Source organism: Leguminivora glycinivorella, chromosome Z (genome assembly GCF_023078275.1).
Source record: "Leguminivora glycinivorella isolate SPB_JAAS2020 chromosome Z, LegGlyc_1.1, whole genome shotgun sequence".
Taxonomy (NCBI): domain Eukaryota; kingdom Metazoa; phylum Arthropoda; class Insecta; order Lepidoptera; family Tortricidae; genus Leguminivora; species Leguminivora glycinivorella.
Genome location: NC_062998.1, coordinates 11,432,010 through 11,450,380, shown reverse-complemented (window position 1 = coordinate 11,450,380; position 18,371 = coordinate 11,432,010). Strand labels below are relative to the sequence as shown.

Sequence of the window (18,371 nt, the reverse complement as noted above, 5' to 3'; positions counted from 1 at the left end):
ATTCTAAACATATAATAGAAACGAATCTACATTTGTAATTGTGAAATATTAAAGTTTGGAACTAATTTGACACCATACAGTTTCATAATGGAACACACGTAATGAGGCAGCACCAGCACCTATCGTGTAGTGAATACCCTAACTAACTTCGTCACCCTAAGTGAAAGCATGAAACGAAATGCCAGCAAATGTGAGTTTTAAATTTAATAAATTCGTAAAGTTACAAATAACTGGCTAACTAAAATAGAGTTTATAAAATACAATGCAGCTTGTAGTTTCGAGTTTTCGATTGTAGAACTTCTTATCATAACAAGTACTGAGACTACTGAGTTATCTCGGTGCAGTCAGACAACATTTGTGGTGAGTATCCGAATGTCTATTATAAAACAAAACAAACTAACCTCACTTATCATTCGAATACTGTAATTTTTAATCAGTGCAATATCAATGTAATCTTGTATCAGTTAATAACGCATTGTTGCACATACAGAGACGACCATGGCGAAACCGGTAAGTAAATAAATAACGTAGAACAACAATTTTATGAGGAGTTTGTGTTTGAATCAAATGAAGGTCGTTCAGATTTTGTTAAACTAATATTGTTTTGAAAGGATAAAGAACTATATTTCTTGAGGAAATTAAGGCTTGTAACATGAGAAACAGGTAGCAGACCTACATAATTTTTGTGCATTGGTTAGGTATATCGAGTGCAGAGTAATTATGCTCTTAACCCTTAAATGCATGAATTTTTCTTTTAACGAGATATCAATATATGTGATAGACAATGGTTTTCTGACTCTGGGAAAAATAATAAAAAAAATATTTAATACCGATTTTAATATAAATCAGTGTTAGAAGTTAAATAGGCCAAAACATATTTATATAAATATATAATTATTGGTAAGTTATATTTGTAAAGTTTGACTACTATTAGAAAGGTACACTATTTGTGAAACCCCCATGATAAAATGTTTAATCATAAACTAATTACTAACTCCGAAAAAATCTGCCTAAATCACATACTAAAAATCGCCATCATCCTGTTTTTCACACTTTTCCGCCTTTTCATCTTTATGCTTAAATAATAAATAGTAAATCATAATATTATTTAATTTATTTAATTATTTATTAAATAATAATAAATACTGAATAATAATTAAGCTACAAATGTGATTTTGGATAGCTACATATTGAGCCACAGGCCATCAAATATATGATGCATATATACATCACCATGCATTTAAGGGTTAAGCAGCCATTTACAGACAAATTAACAAGTGATATGATAGGTAATTTCTAAGGTCGATATGCTTCTACTAATTACTGTAGTTATTTACAAATGAACCTAAACATAGGTTTGAAATCACCGCGAAAAGTAAACTGGAAATTTCCACACCTTACATGGCTTACATACAGTAACAAAATCAAGATAATCAGGGATGAGAAGAGTATTAGATACCTATATGTATCATATCGATACCTTTGGGTTCAATTGGCGTAAAGGACAAAATGCAGGTTTTCAGGAGAAGCAAAAAACAACTTTTTTTTTAGAAAAATGTTTATATCTTTTTTGTTTTTTGACCTATATTTGTGACGTATATAGAAAAATATGTAGATTTTTAGTATCCTTAACCTAGTGTAGCAACCGTAGTGATAATCTAAACGGTTTAGAAGTTAGATGGTTGTAAAGGACACGTCAAAATGCTATGAACGTCCTTTACACCCACGATTTTTTTGAACAATTAGAGTCGATAGGGTCGTAAATGACGGTCTTAGATGATTTTTATACAAATTCGGGGCGTAAATGTAACCGGAATGGTACAAATGGCAACTGTTTTTAGCTAAGTTTACAATTGAGAAACTTGAAAAATGTATCAAAACGTAGTTAATATGGCATAGAATAGCCACAATAGTGTTACAGTGTATATTTATCTAAATATTTAGCAAAGACAAAGAACAAAACTATTTTATATCCAGTTTTGCAATAAAGAAACAACATTTGCTTAAAAACTATCTAATATTTTGGAAAGTTATTATTTTAGTACTCGCCGCTGTCTCAATAAGTTACGCATTCAGTATTTAATTCTACCAGGGAACGCTTTCGTAGTTTAAGTAAATATAAAAACACTAATGGTAATCACGTAAACTTTAATCAGCAACTGTGAACAGTAGACTATATTAATACGACAGTAATTTTAAGTCTAAAGTAGAAAGAAGTTCTAAGAATAACTAAAGAGTTAAGTACCTATTTATAAACGCAAGTTAGGACGCGTATACAAACTGTGACCAACTAATAAATAATAGTAACTGTAGTCAAGACTACCTACTATGTTGATTCATATTTTTGATAATTTTAAAACAGAAGATTGTTATTTAGTCTAAAACCTGTTAAATAAGAATAATCTTAATTATGAGTTCAATCCTAGAAATATTATAGTCAATGCTTTAAGTACCTGGGTACATAGCCAAGTCACCAAACGCTAACGCTCATTCGCTAGCGAAACGCACCTGTTATTGTCGCACTAAATGTTAGTATAGTCTACTGTTAAAGTTTACTGCCGGCGTAGCTGAATGGCAATCGTCGACGCCAGACGCCGACAAAAATGCAGTTTGGTGCAATACGCAAGAGCGATAAAGATATATAGCTACGAAATAGATATTATCGTGAGCGTTTGTGCATTTGGGTACGTACCCTGATTACCATAGTGTTTTTTTTATTACCTACATCTCGCCGCAGTATAATAATACTACGAAAGCGTTTCCCTGCTAGAATTAAAGGCTGAATGCGTAACCTACTGACTATTCAGACAGCGGCGAATACTAAAAAAAATACTTTGAATTTGTTGCCAAAGTATAGTTTTTAAGCAAATATTGTTTCTTTGTTACAAAACTGGATATAAAATAGTCTTGTTCTTTTTTGTTGCTAAGATAGCTTAGATAAATAATACACTGCATTAAACTAATGTAGCTATTCTATGCCATATTAAGTACGTTTTGATACATTTTTCCAGTTTTTAATTGTAAACTTAGCACAACATTTGTACCATTTCGGTTACAATTACGCCCCGACTTTGTATAAAAATCATCTAAGACTGTCATTTACGACCCTATCAAATCATGGGTGTAAAGGACGTTATAGCATTTTGACGTGTCCTTTACAACCATCTATCTTCTAAATCGTTTAGTTTATCACTACGGTTGCTACACTAGGTTAGAGATACTCGTAATCTGCATATTTTTCTTATACACGTCACAAATATAGGTCAAAAAAACAAAGCAAGTGGGTTTATCTTTCTCTTGGAAACCTGCATTATATGTCCTTTACGACAATTGAACCCAAAGATATCGATTACAGTTGCGGATAAAATATTTTTAGTGCTGGTCGTAAAGGACGAAGAACAAAAAAACTTGTCTTTTACGCCCAACTTTACCACACTACTATAGAAAGTGATCCTTAAAAAGTAAGGGCTTAAAGGGCAACAATATATATCAAGGTGACTTACGACTATATTTTTATTTGTAGATTTCCTTTACGACACAAATAATAATTTATAATTAATGACTTGATATTTACGCCCCTTCAGAAAAGCTATTTTTGCAAGTCCATAGTAGAAAATCTTGGTCGTAAAGGCAACTTTTTAAGAGATATCGAAATTTTAACTACACAGATCGATAGCGCTTGAAATTCTGAACAAAACTGTATATATAACTCATTTTCGCCAAAATGTCCTTTACGCCAATTGAACCCAGAGGTATCGATATTATGTCCACTCAACTGTTTTATGTACTTCAAATTTTAGATAAGTAGGTATTTATGTCCACTCAACTGTTCTACTTCAAGTGTCTCCATGCAAATATAGGTTTTATTTCCTTAGACCAACCTATTACGTTTGACCACTACCACTACCACTCAAACTCGTTTAATAATATATTTAAGTTGAGCAGATTGATCTGGAAAACGGGGTTGAGTCATACGTTTTTACTTAACCTTTTGAACGCCTTGCCTTTCGCGTCAAAATGTGGCCTACACGCCAATGCCTCTACTAGTAAATAACGCGAAGCACACGACGCCTTTAGTCGTTCTTGACGGTCAAAGGGTTTTAAGACGCTACAGGAGCGAAAATGTTAAAATGGAAAGGAGCCCCCCTTTCAATTTGGAAACTCTAGTTTAATATACTAGTGTTATAGATTTATCGAAAAAAAATTGTCCATTAAGAACAACACAGTTAAAAGATATTGCGTTTTTTTTTAAATCGAGGTTCCGCTCTCGACTGTTTCCTCCTTCAAAACTATCAATCGGAACGAAATTTGAGGATCTGAATAATAATGAACAACAACAAACAACAATATGAATAATCTGTGTCGGACCGTTTAGTTTTTTTTGGCTAATTGTTACCAATTTCTAATATCACACCTTTTTTTGCGCCGTAATCAATAAGGCCGTTTTTGGAATATTTTGATGAGCCTAGAGCCTTTAAAAATAAGAATATCAAAAAAATCAAAACGGCCCGACACAGATAAAAATAATAATAATCTGTGTTGAAAAATTTCATTGCTCTATCTTCAAAAACCAGGGAGGAAATAGTCGAGAGCGTTTGTATGGAGAATTGACCCCTCCTGTATCGTCTTAACCTTTTGAACGTTTTGCCTTTCGCGTCAAAATGTGGCCTTCACCCCAATGCCTCTACTAGTAAATAACGCGAGAGCACACGACGCCTTTAGTCGTTCATGGCGGTCAAAAGGTTAACCACACGTGTTTGCGTTTCACAACCCTCGATTTGCTGATTGCCAAGGGCGAGAAGGCGATACTGTACGCGTTCTGGGCATCCTCGTGCTCGTGGCGCGTCCGCGCGGCGCTGGTGGCCAAGCGGCTGGCCTTCGAGGAGCGGCCCATCGACATCGTGAAGAAGAAACACCACAAGACTGAGAGCTACCGCGCCATCTGCCCGTCACAGAAGGTGCCGGCCCTTGTCATTGGTAAGTCTTTACGGCCCGGCCACGACATTTGTCTAAGCGCGACAGCGGTGAGCGGCAGCCATACGTGCGAATGAAAAGTCCTATCGAGGTGTCTCGCTCCAATATATGGTCGCCGCTCAGGCGCTCACCGCTGTCGCGCTTAGACCGATGTCGTGGCTGGGCCGTTAGGCATTAGCAAGGACGATTTAATACCGGACTGACAAAGCCCTTACAAAAAAGCGTACCCCTGAAATGTATGAGCCTTTTAGGCTTAAAACTAGATAGCGCTGTTTCGCAGCCTGAAAGTTGCCAAAATCATATTTTCCCCAAATATTTTTATTTTTATAAGAACAAATGACATATTTATTTATTTTAAAATCATGATATCACGTCAATACACATTTTGAAAAAAAAAATTGTAGACATCATCAGTGTATTTATGATAGTATTTAATAGAGGTAGGTGGCGCTAAAAAATCGAGGTACGATTCTTATAGTATGAAGTATGTAAATCCTATATAAATAATCCTTGAGCATTAGTAAGAGAAACGGCAGTTTAACTAATGAATCATAAATCATAAATCAATCATTTATTCGTGATAAACAACATACAACACATATAAAACAATAAAAGCACATTCAAAAGTTAAAAGAAAAAATAATAATTAAAAAACAAAGAAAAATAAAACACATTCATATAATTGTTTACCACGAAATGGTCCCGCCTCAGCGTAATGCTAACCACAGGGTCAGCGCTGATCTTCCGGCGAGACCATTTGTGTGCCACGGACGCATAAACGTGCAACACGGCCTGAGTGTTGATAATGAGTAATTAGTAAAGTCATACCAAGCTAAACTTTTATGGAATTGTTCCTGGTTCGTCGTATTCCAGTTTCATCGGATTCCAGTTTCGACGCAATTGTTTCGTCGGATGAACCTTTATAATTATAATTGATTAGCTTATGCCCGCGGCTTCGCTCGCGTTAGAAAGAGACAAAGTAGCCTATGTCACTCTCCATCCCTTCAACTATCTCCGCCTAAAAAAATACGTCAATTTGTCGCTCCGTTTTGCCGTGAAAGACGGGCTAACAAACAGACATGTTAGTATTAGTATGGATTTCATACATGGTACCTAAATGGTAAATATTCCGTTTCCAATTATTTATATAGTAAATTTAATTTTAATTATACATATGGGTACAGTCGACTAGAAAGAGATGTATCCACTTTTTCACCTTATTACAATGCAATGAGGTGAGGAAGTGGATGGATACATCTCTTTGTAGTCGACTGTACATAGATAATTCCGATGAAACAGGAAAAAATCCTTATAATTATTACATTTACTCAACCCTTAACAGCTATACCTAGAGTTTCGATCCCAGGGCTATTTTAACCAATAGTTAGATAGTAGACGGAAAACCAGTGAAAATATTCGAATTCTTCATAATTTGTTACACCAGCACGGGTAGCATGGTCGTGCAATAGACGATAAAATATCAGGCCGTCCCTATCGCACTATTAGTAAGTGCGATAGGGACGGCCTGATGTTTTATCATTTATCGCGCGACCATACTTGCCTGCCAGGTATGAGAATGCTCGCCCACAAAACTTAGTCGCAATATTCACGACGGCATTAGATATCACCGTTGATAAGGATTCAATATCTCCGAAGAAAATTGCATCTTAATTATACATTTAAGGAAAATTGTAAAAGAATCCATTGATGGCATTTTAGGCAAGTATTTTTTTTTTCATTGTTGTCCATTTTTCCTTAGGTACCTATATTGTAAATATTGTAAACAATTTGAATCAAGATTCAGAAACGTCGGAAAAAAGGTAAAATGAATAATGATATTGTATCGCGTTCGACCCGTGAGTAGCTTACCTAAGTTAGGTTTTTTATAATGTGATTAGTGTGTTTATATGTTTTATATTGTTTTGTAAGTGTTTTTTTTATTTTACTTTTATACTCATATTGAAAAAAACCTAGCCTAAGAGAAAAGATAAATAAATGAATTTTAATCGTATCCTTTGTAGCAGGTACCTACATCTACACAACGTATACAGCTACAAAGTGCTTGACATATGTGTTCAAATACCATTCAGACGATAATCCATACTCCATACTTAATATTATAAAGGGGAAAGTGTGTGTGTCTGTTTGTTTGTCCGTCTTTCACGGCAAAACGGAGCGACGAATTGACGTGATTTTTTAAGTGGAGATAGTAGAAGGGATGAAGTGTGCTATAGGCTACTTTTTGTCTCTTTCTAACGCGAGCGAAGCCGCGGGCAAAAGCTAGTAATCAAATAAACTAAGAACTAGAAGCCATTAGTGATCTTATATTCTTGCGAAATGTACGAGTTCGTTAAACCGATTAGTAAACAATATTCATAGTTCACACTTTGTTTGTATACAGGGTGTAATTTTGCTGGGGACGGGGAGCAGCTGCAACAGTTCACGTCAAGATAGTTCCAGTACACCGTCAGTTGTTGATTTCTACAGATTTTATAAAAAAAACACATTAGAATTATTTAAAATGAGTAGTAGAGTATGTCACCCTCCGGTCCTTCAACTATCTCCACTTCAAAATCACGTCAATTCATCGCTCCGTTTTGCCGTGAAAGACAGACAAACAAACAGACACACACTGAGAGAAATTTGCATTGTGAATTTAACAAGTTCGACTTGTTGCGGTTTATCCGTTTGAATCAGCCAAACGTATGTTTAAAACAATATGTGTCAGGTTGTTTTTATAAAATCGACTTGGTGATTCAAATATATTGCCGATTCAAATGACAAGTAGCTTGTTGTTTGAACCAAAGAGCACGTAGGCGCTATTTTAACCAAAAAACTTGTTGAACGAACATGAAAACCGGTTGTATTTTCTCTCAGTGCACACTTTCCCATTTATAATATTAGTATGGATGTAGGTACACTTGTACAGTTCGTGCTCAGAAAATGTCAAAGTTGAGATATTATTTTTGTAAAACACATCTCTTATTATTTAACGGTTATAGAATGGTAACTACCTGCAGATGTAGTGCGAAAAGATTTGCCTTCGTATTGTTGCGGAAACGTACGAACGTGTCATGCTATTTCAGTCAGTCTCAGTACAAGATGTACTGACATTGACTAAACTAGCATGACAAATACGAACGTTTCCGGAAAAATACGAAGGAAACCCACAAAATTTTTCGCACTACCTGTATTTACTTCTGAAGTAATGTTTGATACATTACTTTTTACCTAAGATGACGTCAAGAATATTTTTCAATATCATGTCCCTACAGTGGCAAAAGAAATTGCTTATTGTACCGATGTACACCTTCTCGAGATAAGAACCTAACGCCAATATCCGTTCAATTTGCACGAAAGGAAATACGAAAAAAAATACACCTCATGCTAGCTTTGATCCTTATACTCATTGAGTAAGGCGTACGTGAGAAATATGTAGACAACGTTCTAACCCTAACTTTTCAATAGCGCGGTTGACAAAGTTTTACTGTATCGTGATAAGAGAAAATGTGTACGTGTTTCCCTTTATGGAACGTCCGAATAAACCTTAAACCTTAAGTAACGGTCAGTAGGTATGAATTGCAAATGTTAAAATCCACCGTAGCAAGATAAAATGAAATTTTCCTTAGAGCATGTACTTACCACGTAGTGAAAAATAATGATGAAGAGATATTTATATAAGGTACAGCGGGGCAAATCTCAACTGGGGGGTCTGGGGGACAAATGTAACTGGTCCATTTTTTTCATGTTTTACATTGTTTGCATTATTAAATAGAGTTTCCACCGGTTATATATATGGTAGGCGTGTTCAGTGGATACATGTAAAACTCAACATATATCATAGTGTAATAATGGAAAAAATGGATTAGTTACAGTTGCCCCCAGTCAAGATTTGGCCCGCTGTACCTACCTTAACTGCAATTTCAGTGCAGTTCGCGCCTGACGCATAAAGAACTCAATTAACTTATTCCACACTTTACTTATACGCGAAGCTAAATTCACGCAAAAAAACAAGGATCATACTTGTAATCAAAGCAAACCAACTTTATGTCGCATTTTCGTCAATTGTCCAAATGTAACTACTGTTATTATTATTTTGATTTGATATATGTTTATTTGTTATGTTAAGCTGAAAATTTGCACAAAGGCTTCATAGACTAAGGGTCATTGATTAATAACTATTAAGTTTTGCTAATTCCAGAAACTTGTTTTTTCGCTCCACCCTAGAACATGAGTAAAAACCGGCCAAGAGCGTGTCGGGCCACGCTCAGTGTAGGGTTCCGTAGTTTTCCGTATTTTTCTCAAAAACTACTAAACCTATCAAGTTGAAAACAAAATATTGTCTTCGGTTACCGCGATAGTTACTCATGAAATAAAACTATGGAAACGGATTAAATCGCGTATAATGAATTTAAAATACATCCCGACGTTTCGAACTCTTTACAGCGTTCGTGGTCAACGGGTGACTGAGGAAAAATTAAAATGTGCAAAAGCTACCCACATACAAGAAATATTAACGAACCATGACCACAAATAATATAGATTTCTAAGGCAGGTTCACACACTATTAATAAAGCTAGTTATACAATATTCAAAAAATTTACCATTTACACAAAATTGACAAAGAACAAACTGCAAATGTCCAACATCATACAACCCAGAATGTTGCGAGAGGCCATTGAGATCAAAAAATATCCAAACTTTAATAGAAAGGATGGCTTTACTTACCACCGGCTTGGGATCCAGTAGTACATCTGATAATGGAACAAGCACGACGAAGGCTGTGAGGCATTTGTGTTGTATGGTGTTGGACATTTGCAGTTTGTTCTTTGTAAATTTTGTGTAGATTAATTGGTTAATTATTTTTAACATAGTACTTAATGGTAAATTTTTTGAATATTGTATAACTAGCTTTATTATTTATAGTGTGTGAACCTGCCTTAGAAATCTATATTATTTGTGGTCATGGTTCGTTAATATTTCTTGTATGTGGGTAGCTTTTGCACATTTTTAGGGTTCCGTAGTCAACTAGGAACCCTTATAGTTTCGCCATGTCTGTCTAAGAGCCCAGAGCCGCCAGACCTTCCTCAAATTCTCAAGGATGAAAAACTTAGGGATAATATAGAGTTCGTATCGACGTTTAATGTCTGCATATAACCTAGTTGGGCCCGTCGGCCATTTTTTTGCTATAAGTTTTTTTTTTTTTTTTTTCAAAATACTAACTTTCCTTAAATTCTCAAAACTGATTTTTATATATGTAATAGAAAAGACTGTAAGGATTTAATAATCATCATTTCCAGACCATTTGCGCCGGCGGCCGTAGCTTGAGAAATTAATAAGTTAGAGAGACTTTCAAGCGTCTGGTAAAAGTTATGCCGGCGGAAATGTTCTCGAAATGATGATTATCAAATCGTTAGTCTTTTCTATTACATATACAAAAATCTACCTTGAGAATTTAAGGAAAATTAGTGTATAGAAAAACCTTATAGCAAAAAAATAGCCCACTGGACGAACTATTAGTAGGTAATATGCAGACATTAAACGTCGATACGAACTCTACATTATCCCAAAGTTTCATCCTTGAGAATTTGAGGAAGGTCTGGCGGATCTGGGCTCTTAGTCCAATAGGTTTCAACAAGGTTGCACTGATTGAGAATTATGACTTCATTTGAAGCGTACCTTCTACTCGAAGTCATTACACTAAGGACACCAAGTGTAATGACTTCAAGTGTCTCCAGCGGTGCGCGTCAGTGCGTGAGAAATGCACTGTAGCGGATAATAATCAAGTGGCATATCCAATTTTATGAGTATTTAGTGTATGTACACTGACAGAAGTTGCAAAGGAATACATTTCAAAAAGAGATAATGAGTATAAACCGCTCATAATAAGTGAAGGCGCGGTAGGTTCAGCCAGTACCTAGGCTGGTAAGCCGAGAATAGTTATTTGTTATACAAGAGTGCAAAGTTGTATTTTAACGCCGAGTGTGGAATTGAAAAACGAGCAAGCGAAAGGATACTATAGTTGAACCACGAGCGAAGCGAGTGGTTCTAGAATAGAATCCTGAGCTTGGGAGTTTTTCAATACACGAGAAGTAAAATACATTTGCACTCGTGTGTAACACAAAACTTTTCCCCTCACTATAGCGAGGACAACGCAAAAAACGCGTTTATCACTCCTTCCAGTAGTTCATCCACAGGTGGTAAAACATCTTCATCAATAGATTAATCCATTTTTATCAATTTTAAAGCAGAAAATTTGCCTCTATTCAAGGTCAAATTACTTTATCCACTAGTGGATAAAATGCGTTTTTACCCGCTGGTATTAAAGGACAAAACACGTGTTTCCGAGCTAGTGAGGGGAAAAGCATAATATTCCGTAACCGAATTTCTTACAGATAGTTTTTTGTAAATAATAACAACATTCGTAGTTTAATATTAAAGTTAGTAATTAGTAGATTTCTTATTCTTTAATATGTAGTTAATTTATGGAAATGTTCGCCATACCCTACTAGGGTCCATGAGGACCTATGTATTATTTTTTTATAACAGCTTGTATTTATTTATATATGTGCAATAAACGATTATAATTATAATTAAGTAACAATATATTGCACAAAAGATCCCGATGGGTCGAAGTGTATCCGTAAGGGCCCCCGCAGATTTCAGTTTTAAGTAAAAATATGTCTTTAAAACGATACGGGAGGGGTCAATTATCCATACAAACGCTCTCGACTATTTCCTCCCTGGTTTTTGACAATAGAGCAATGACACAGATTACTATAATTTTTACCTATGTCGCCTATGTCGGACCGTTTTGATTTTTTTGATATTCTTATTTTTAAAGACGCTAGAGCCCATCAAAAATTCCCAAAAACGGCTTTATTGGTTATGGCGCAAAAAATAGGTGTGGTATTCAATATTGGTAACAATTAGCCAAAAAAACTAAACTAAACGGTCCGACACAGACTATTTCATTGTTATTCAGATTCTCAAATTTAGTTACGATTGATTAAGTTTTGAAGGAGGAAACAGTCAAGGGACCATTTTTTTCGATAAATCTAGTTATTAAAACCTACAAATTGAGAAGCCTCCTTTCCATTTTCGCATTTTCGATCCTGTAGCCTCTTTAGAGATACAATTTTTTCGCGATTTGAGTTTAAGTGAGTGATTTCCGTTCAATTACACACATTATTACATTTGCATTTGAGCCCCACTTGTCTTAATACTGCACGGCTGGACTGCATGTGCATAATATACTACAGTCAATAATAGAGGCACGCGAATCATTGCCTTAATTAGGTATCGGTGGCGCAATGGCGTCATTGTGTCATCGACCACAATAGCTCTCCGCATTACAATACTCCAGGCCTGAGTGAGTCCATACTAAACGCACATATATATTCGCGAACATTCTGCTTGGGCCGTGAATTTCAGTATCAAAGACGATATATATACCGGGACTAACAAAGCCCATACAAAAAAGTGTACCTCTGAAATATATGGGCCCTTTAGGGATAAAACTAGATGGTGCTGTTTCGCCGCCTGTAAGTGAAAAATCATATTTTCCTCAAAATAAATATTTTTGCGTTTTTTTTATAAGCACAACTGACATATTTCTTTATTTTAATATCATGATATCACGTCAATACACATTTTGAAATAAAGAAATTTATAGGCATCATCAGTGTAGTTCACTTTATGATAGTGTTTTTAATAGGTGGCGCTAAAAACCGCCGCCTTCTGTCCTTCATGATATATTTTAGTTGCAACATAATAATAGGCGAGTTTCCTATACCTACTTAAAATAAAATATATTTCATGCAGTGCACGAAATAAAGCACCACATAATTCGAAGAAAAATATGGACAGTATTTATGTTTAAACATAATTTCTATTTAAGACGCTACGATACCCCTCATTTCTCCATACAAACGCTCTCGCCTGTTTCCTCTCTGGTTTTTGAAGCTAGATCAATGGTTTTTTCAACACAGACTTTTATTATCAATATCTGTGTCGGACCGTTTTGCTTTTTTTGATATTTTCGTTTTAAAAGGAATTAGAGCCTCTCAAAGTTGGCAAAAACGGCTTAATTGAATTTGCCAGAAAGAAAGGCGTGGTATTCAAAACTGAGATCAATTATCCAAAAAAACGAAACGGTCCGACACAGATAATTTCCTTGTCATTCTGATTTCCAAATTTCGTAACGATTGGTTAAGTTTTGGAGGAGGAAACAGTCGAGAGCGGAACCTCGATTTTTGCAGTTTTTACGCGGGATTTCGCGCCTGAGCTGCAGTTGTCCCTATCGCACCAAATTTAGGGGCGGGGCTAAGTTTTTATATACGTACACTGAAATAAAGTGATGGGAAATACTCGACATCTAATGTCGATAATCTAGTGATGTGAAAAGTTATCGATATACTACGTCGAAATATCGACATACCGTGTTTGACGAACTTTTTAGTTAGAAATACGTACTATTATATGTTCATATTTAAAATTGGTGGTCCAAAAAAGACCAGTCTGCTCCGAGACCACGGGGACAATGCCGTCCTTGAAACAAAATATTCTGTGGAAATACTAAGTCCATATTTTATAAGTATAGGTACGTAACAATTGCATACAGGTATAGGTTTATTTTATACATGCATAACTTTTCTCGTCATTGGTTTACTAGTAACAATTATAAAGTTATGCTGTATTTTACGATAGATTCCACGAATATTAGGCAACTATTTGGTATTCGGTCTTTTCAGCCATTTTGCCGAAAATTTGGTATTCGGTCATCATTGTTTATTTATTACTATTCTGCCGAACACCAATTAGGTAAGTAGTTATATTAGTCATATTATATGTACTTATTTACACACAATAAAAACAGACATAATATTAATAATTTAAGTCATGTTTTAAAATATAAAAAAAAACGATGGGCCTTATTTAGTAATACATAGTTTGTTCAGGTTGGTACCAGTACCTGCCCTTAATAAGGCCCAGTGCTTATATTTCTTCTAAGTTTTATCAATCATGCCGTTTTGTATATTTTCTTCGCAGACATAGAATCAAAAAATGCCCTAAATAGTTACTTCTCTAAATAAGGCCCATCGCTCGCTTCTTAAGTTTTATAACTTTGTGTAAACATTGTGTTCATGAATTCAATCATCAATTTTTGTGATAAGTATTTATACTACGGTCTGTCGTCTAAAACACATCTATGCATTTAGGATATGGTACTCTAAATTAGAGGGGTTCAAGTCTTAACAAGCAGTGCGTCAAGGTCAATGTGGTCAAGATAGGCAGACTCTATTTCATATTAAGTTTAAACGGACAAAATTAGGTACTTAATTAAAGTAGTGTGCGGTAGCCTGCTGTCCTACGGGGCAATAAATATTATAATGTATTGTGTTTATGTGTATTGTGTATCATAAGTACTGGGCGTTTGCGGGGTCGCCTTCCACTCTGAGGCCACCACTCAAATACTGGCGCTGTTGATAGCTCATCTTTGAAGATTATATCCGATCCATCTCTATTTCCGCAGCGCTACTTCTTGGGTATCGAAGGTTGTGAACATGTGGACACATGGGCGGCATGGGCCTTATTTCATACCTGCATCAAATAAGACCCATAGTTTTTCTGTTTAATAATACTTACTTTTTACTTTTTTACTTACTGCACGAAATTTTTGAACCATTTACACTTATCAAGTTATAAAATGTAAATAACATTTCGAAACTTAATAGCCGGGCCTTGTTTGCATTGACATTACATATGCCCTTAGTAGGTAGATAAAATGAGTATTACCAACGTTTTAATTCTGCGGTAACAAAAATGCTTTGCCGAAAAGTATAAATAAGATCTAAATAATAAAAGTATATAAAGTATCTATACGTTTAAATAGCCTAGGTTTAAATTTAGCTGGCAAATTAGTTAAGCATTTTTATGGTTGGTATGCATGTTGGTAACCACGAAAAAATGCACATTTTATTACATTATGATTATGGTAAGTAATTAAATAATTAAATAAATATTGGGAACACCTTACACAGATCAACTTAGCCCAAACTAAGCAAAGCTTGTACTATGGGTGCTAGGCGACGATATAGCGCAGGACACCATCGCGAGCGCAGACTTCTGGCCGAAAGGTGTGGTTTTTCGGCGATTCCGGGGCAACTTGCCGAATCCTACACCGGGGCAAACGACGCAACGGAGCCACGCTGTTACGTCATCGCCCAAATAAATTGTTTAGTTTTAAACTTTATTGTTTTTTTTTTTCATGTTCGGGATCATCCACATATTACGTCACACCAAATTTCAGGTTTTTGGACCCCTCCCCCCCTCCTATGTCACGCTTTTTTGTATCCCTTTAACAGGGATTGTCACATTTAGTATGACCCCCCCCTCCCCCTTACACTGTGACGTAATATATGGATGACGCCTTCTTACTTACTGTTTTTTTTTTTTTTTTTTTGTTATCTAAGTTTCGTGACGCATTGGTTTTACTGTAATGTCATGTAAACATGTTTTACTAATAAATAAATAAATAATACATACTTAAATAGATAACATACATACATACATACAATCACGCCTGTATCCCATAAAGGGGTAGGCAGAACACATGAAACTACTAAAGCTTCAGTGCCACTCTTGGCAAATAAGGGGTTGAAAGAAAACGAAACTGTGACATTGCAGTGACAGGTTGCCAGCCTCTCGCCTACGCCACAATTTAACCCATATCCCATAGATAAATACAAAACCATACTTAAATAGATAAATACATACTTATATACATAGAAAACATCCATGACTCAGGAACAAATATCTGTGCTCATCACACAAATAAATACCCTTACTGGGATTCGACTAACGACGAACGACGACGGGAACCGAAGACAACATTAAAATTAGGTAGTTAATTAAAGTACTTTGAAGTAACCTGCTGTCCTACGGGATAAATATTATAATATATATAGGTAGGTATCCATATATTTTTATTCTTTTCCTTCCGGCGACCGTCCTTTGTCACCCATGTTTCACAACTAAAGAGTAAGACGAAATTGACGAGTGAAGATGATCTGACTGAAACAATTACTTTTCATATTATTAATGTTTACCATTACACACAGAGCACAATCTCATCGGTAAATATTATCAATTTTACTTTATTTCGACGTGCGTTTATCATAGCGCTCTTGAATAATACGATTTTGTAAATAAATTATCTCCTAGATACATACTATCAATTGTGTCGCTTAGTTTCAAACTTGGGTACTTAAATCCATTCTGCTTTAAGATTGAATATATAAAAAATATATATTAACCTTGTAGCAGAATGGATTTATCCAGGTTTGAAGTTAAGCGACACAATTACGCTTAATTCGGTATGTAAGAAATACCTTATTTTTTGTTAAGTTACTGATGGGCCTTATTTCATACATGCAGCAATTTGGGAAAAGTGCACCTAGTTAATGCACAATTGCACATGGACCCAATTTTTTGACCCATTTACACTTATCTAATTATAAAATGTACATAACATTTCGAGACTTTTAACCGGGCCTTATTTGTATGTAGATTACAGATGCCCTTAGTTGGTAGATGAAGTGAGTGTTATATACGTTTTAATTCTATGGTAACAGAAATGCTGATATGTAAGTATAAATAAGTTTTAAATAATAAAAATATCAAAAGTATCTATACGTTTAAGTACCGATACCTAGGTTTAAATTCAGCTGGCAAATTAGTTAAGCATTTTTATGGTTGGTCTTGTTCTGTGCTAAGCCTTGTATTTCTAATGCTAGGTAGGTAATATGTATACACAACCCTAGAAAATTTGAAATATAAGATGCATATGTAGCTTTCCATCTGAAAAAGGTCCTTATGCTTCATATGCAATAAGATTTTGTTTGGCAGATTTTTTGTTAGAATTCTGCTAAAAAGTTCTAATTACCTTGGAACATAATCCGGTGTCTGGTAAGTATAATAGGTACCAAATTGTTACCTAGTTAAATTTTCCTACGCTGTCACTTCTGTCAAACATGTGCAAAAAAAAGAATAAGATTTACATACATTTTTGGTAGGTAGACACTGTCAACCAATTATGTAGAATCCTAGGCCACTCTAGAACCCTGTCGTATTGACACCGTCCTTTATTTGCTACAGAAATCAGTTTTATTTTTACTGTGAAAGGGTCTAGATTGGCCTATGACCTAGGATTCAGAATTCAGATTAATTGGTTGATTGTACGTACCTACTCCTATAATATGACTTCTCTTTGAAATCGAAAATGTTTTAGCTTTTTACATACCGAATAACTTTATTTCGCTAACAATGTGACTATCTTAAAAGAAATCATCTTTTAAGATAATTACATTATGTATAAGATAAGGAATTGTTTCTACCATTCCTTAAAACATTACAAATTTGCATTTTAGGCAAATCAGTACACTTAATATCTTCATGGAGTCCAAAACATTATGCATCAGAAGTCCGAAACTAGACAAATATAGAGAGATTAGTGAGCGCTTGAGCGCGAGTAAGTACTTGTGCCGGCGGCGGACGCGGGTGTGTGCGTGCGCCACGCGCACGCACACAGGGCCTCTCTGTGGGTTCCACCCCCGTCAGCGCGACGGCGATAAAGACCTAAAAATCTCAAATTTGAATTCGTGCTTCGGTATCGTATCCTCTTAATAAGTCAAAGAGAAAGAAAATGAAACGACCGTGACGTCACTCCTTAGTATTTCATAGTAATTCTATATTATCAAATCGTTTTGACAGTCCTTAAAAAGAAGCTGATTTGACTAGTAGGAAACTATAGCCTATTATCTGAGGGCCTATTGCGAAAAACAATAGTTATTTGTTTTACAAGGGGGCAAAGTCGTTTTTAACCGCACGTGCCAATATTGATACCCGAACAAGCGAAAGATTACTATATTAGCAAAAAGTGGAATCTTGAGCGTTGCGAGGGTTTCAAGGCACGTAGGTTAAACAAACTTTGCCACCGAGTGAAACACATAATTTTTCATGACACCAACACGAAGAAAATGCTGACTACAAAGCATCAAACTAAATCAAATCCAGCAAACTATTCAATATTTATGATTCAAAATAATTATTTGTAGGTAAATTCTACCAGCCAGCTCAAGGCATCAAGTTAAAATTTGTATGAAATTACTTTGCACTCTTGTGGATAAAATGCAATTTTACTATCTATTTTCGAATAGCAAAATTGATCTTTACCAGTTGGTGTGATGAAAAATATGTTTCTTTGTCAAGATGGGATCGGTAGGCGTCCTGAATAGCAGCCTATAATTCAAATACCTAGCTTGTGCATTAGGTAACACTGTCATACCTATTGTATATAGGTACTCGTACATTATGCAAAGTCACAAATATACATC

At 35.3% G+C, this 18,371-nt stretch overlaps 1 protein-coding gene across 1 annotated transcript in view; it reads left to right on the top strand.

Moving 5' to 3' along the window:
• Nucleotides 1-400: 400 nt before the first annotated feature.
• LOC125241218 (probable maleylacetoacetate isomerase 1) overlaps nt 401-18,371 on the top strand; it is a 41,965-nt gene continuing 23,994 nt past the window's right edge. The window contains exons 1-2 of the mRNA XM_048149583.1: nt 401-510; nt 4,794-4,977. Of these exons, the coding sequence (XP_048005540.1) occupies nt 499-510; nt 4,794-4,977 (196 nt within the window). The 5' untranslated portion in view covers nt 401-498. The remainder of the gene's footprint in view (nt 511-4,793; nt 4,978-18,371) is intronic.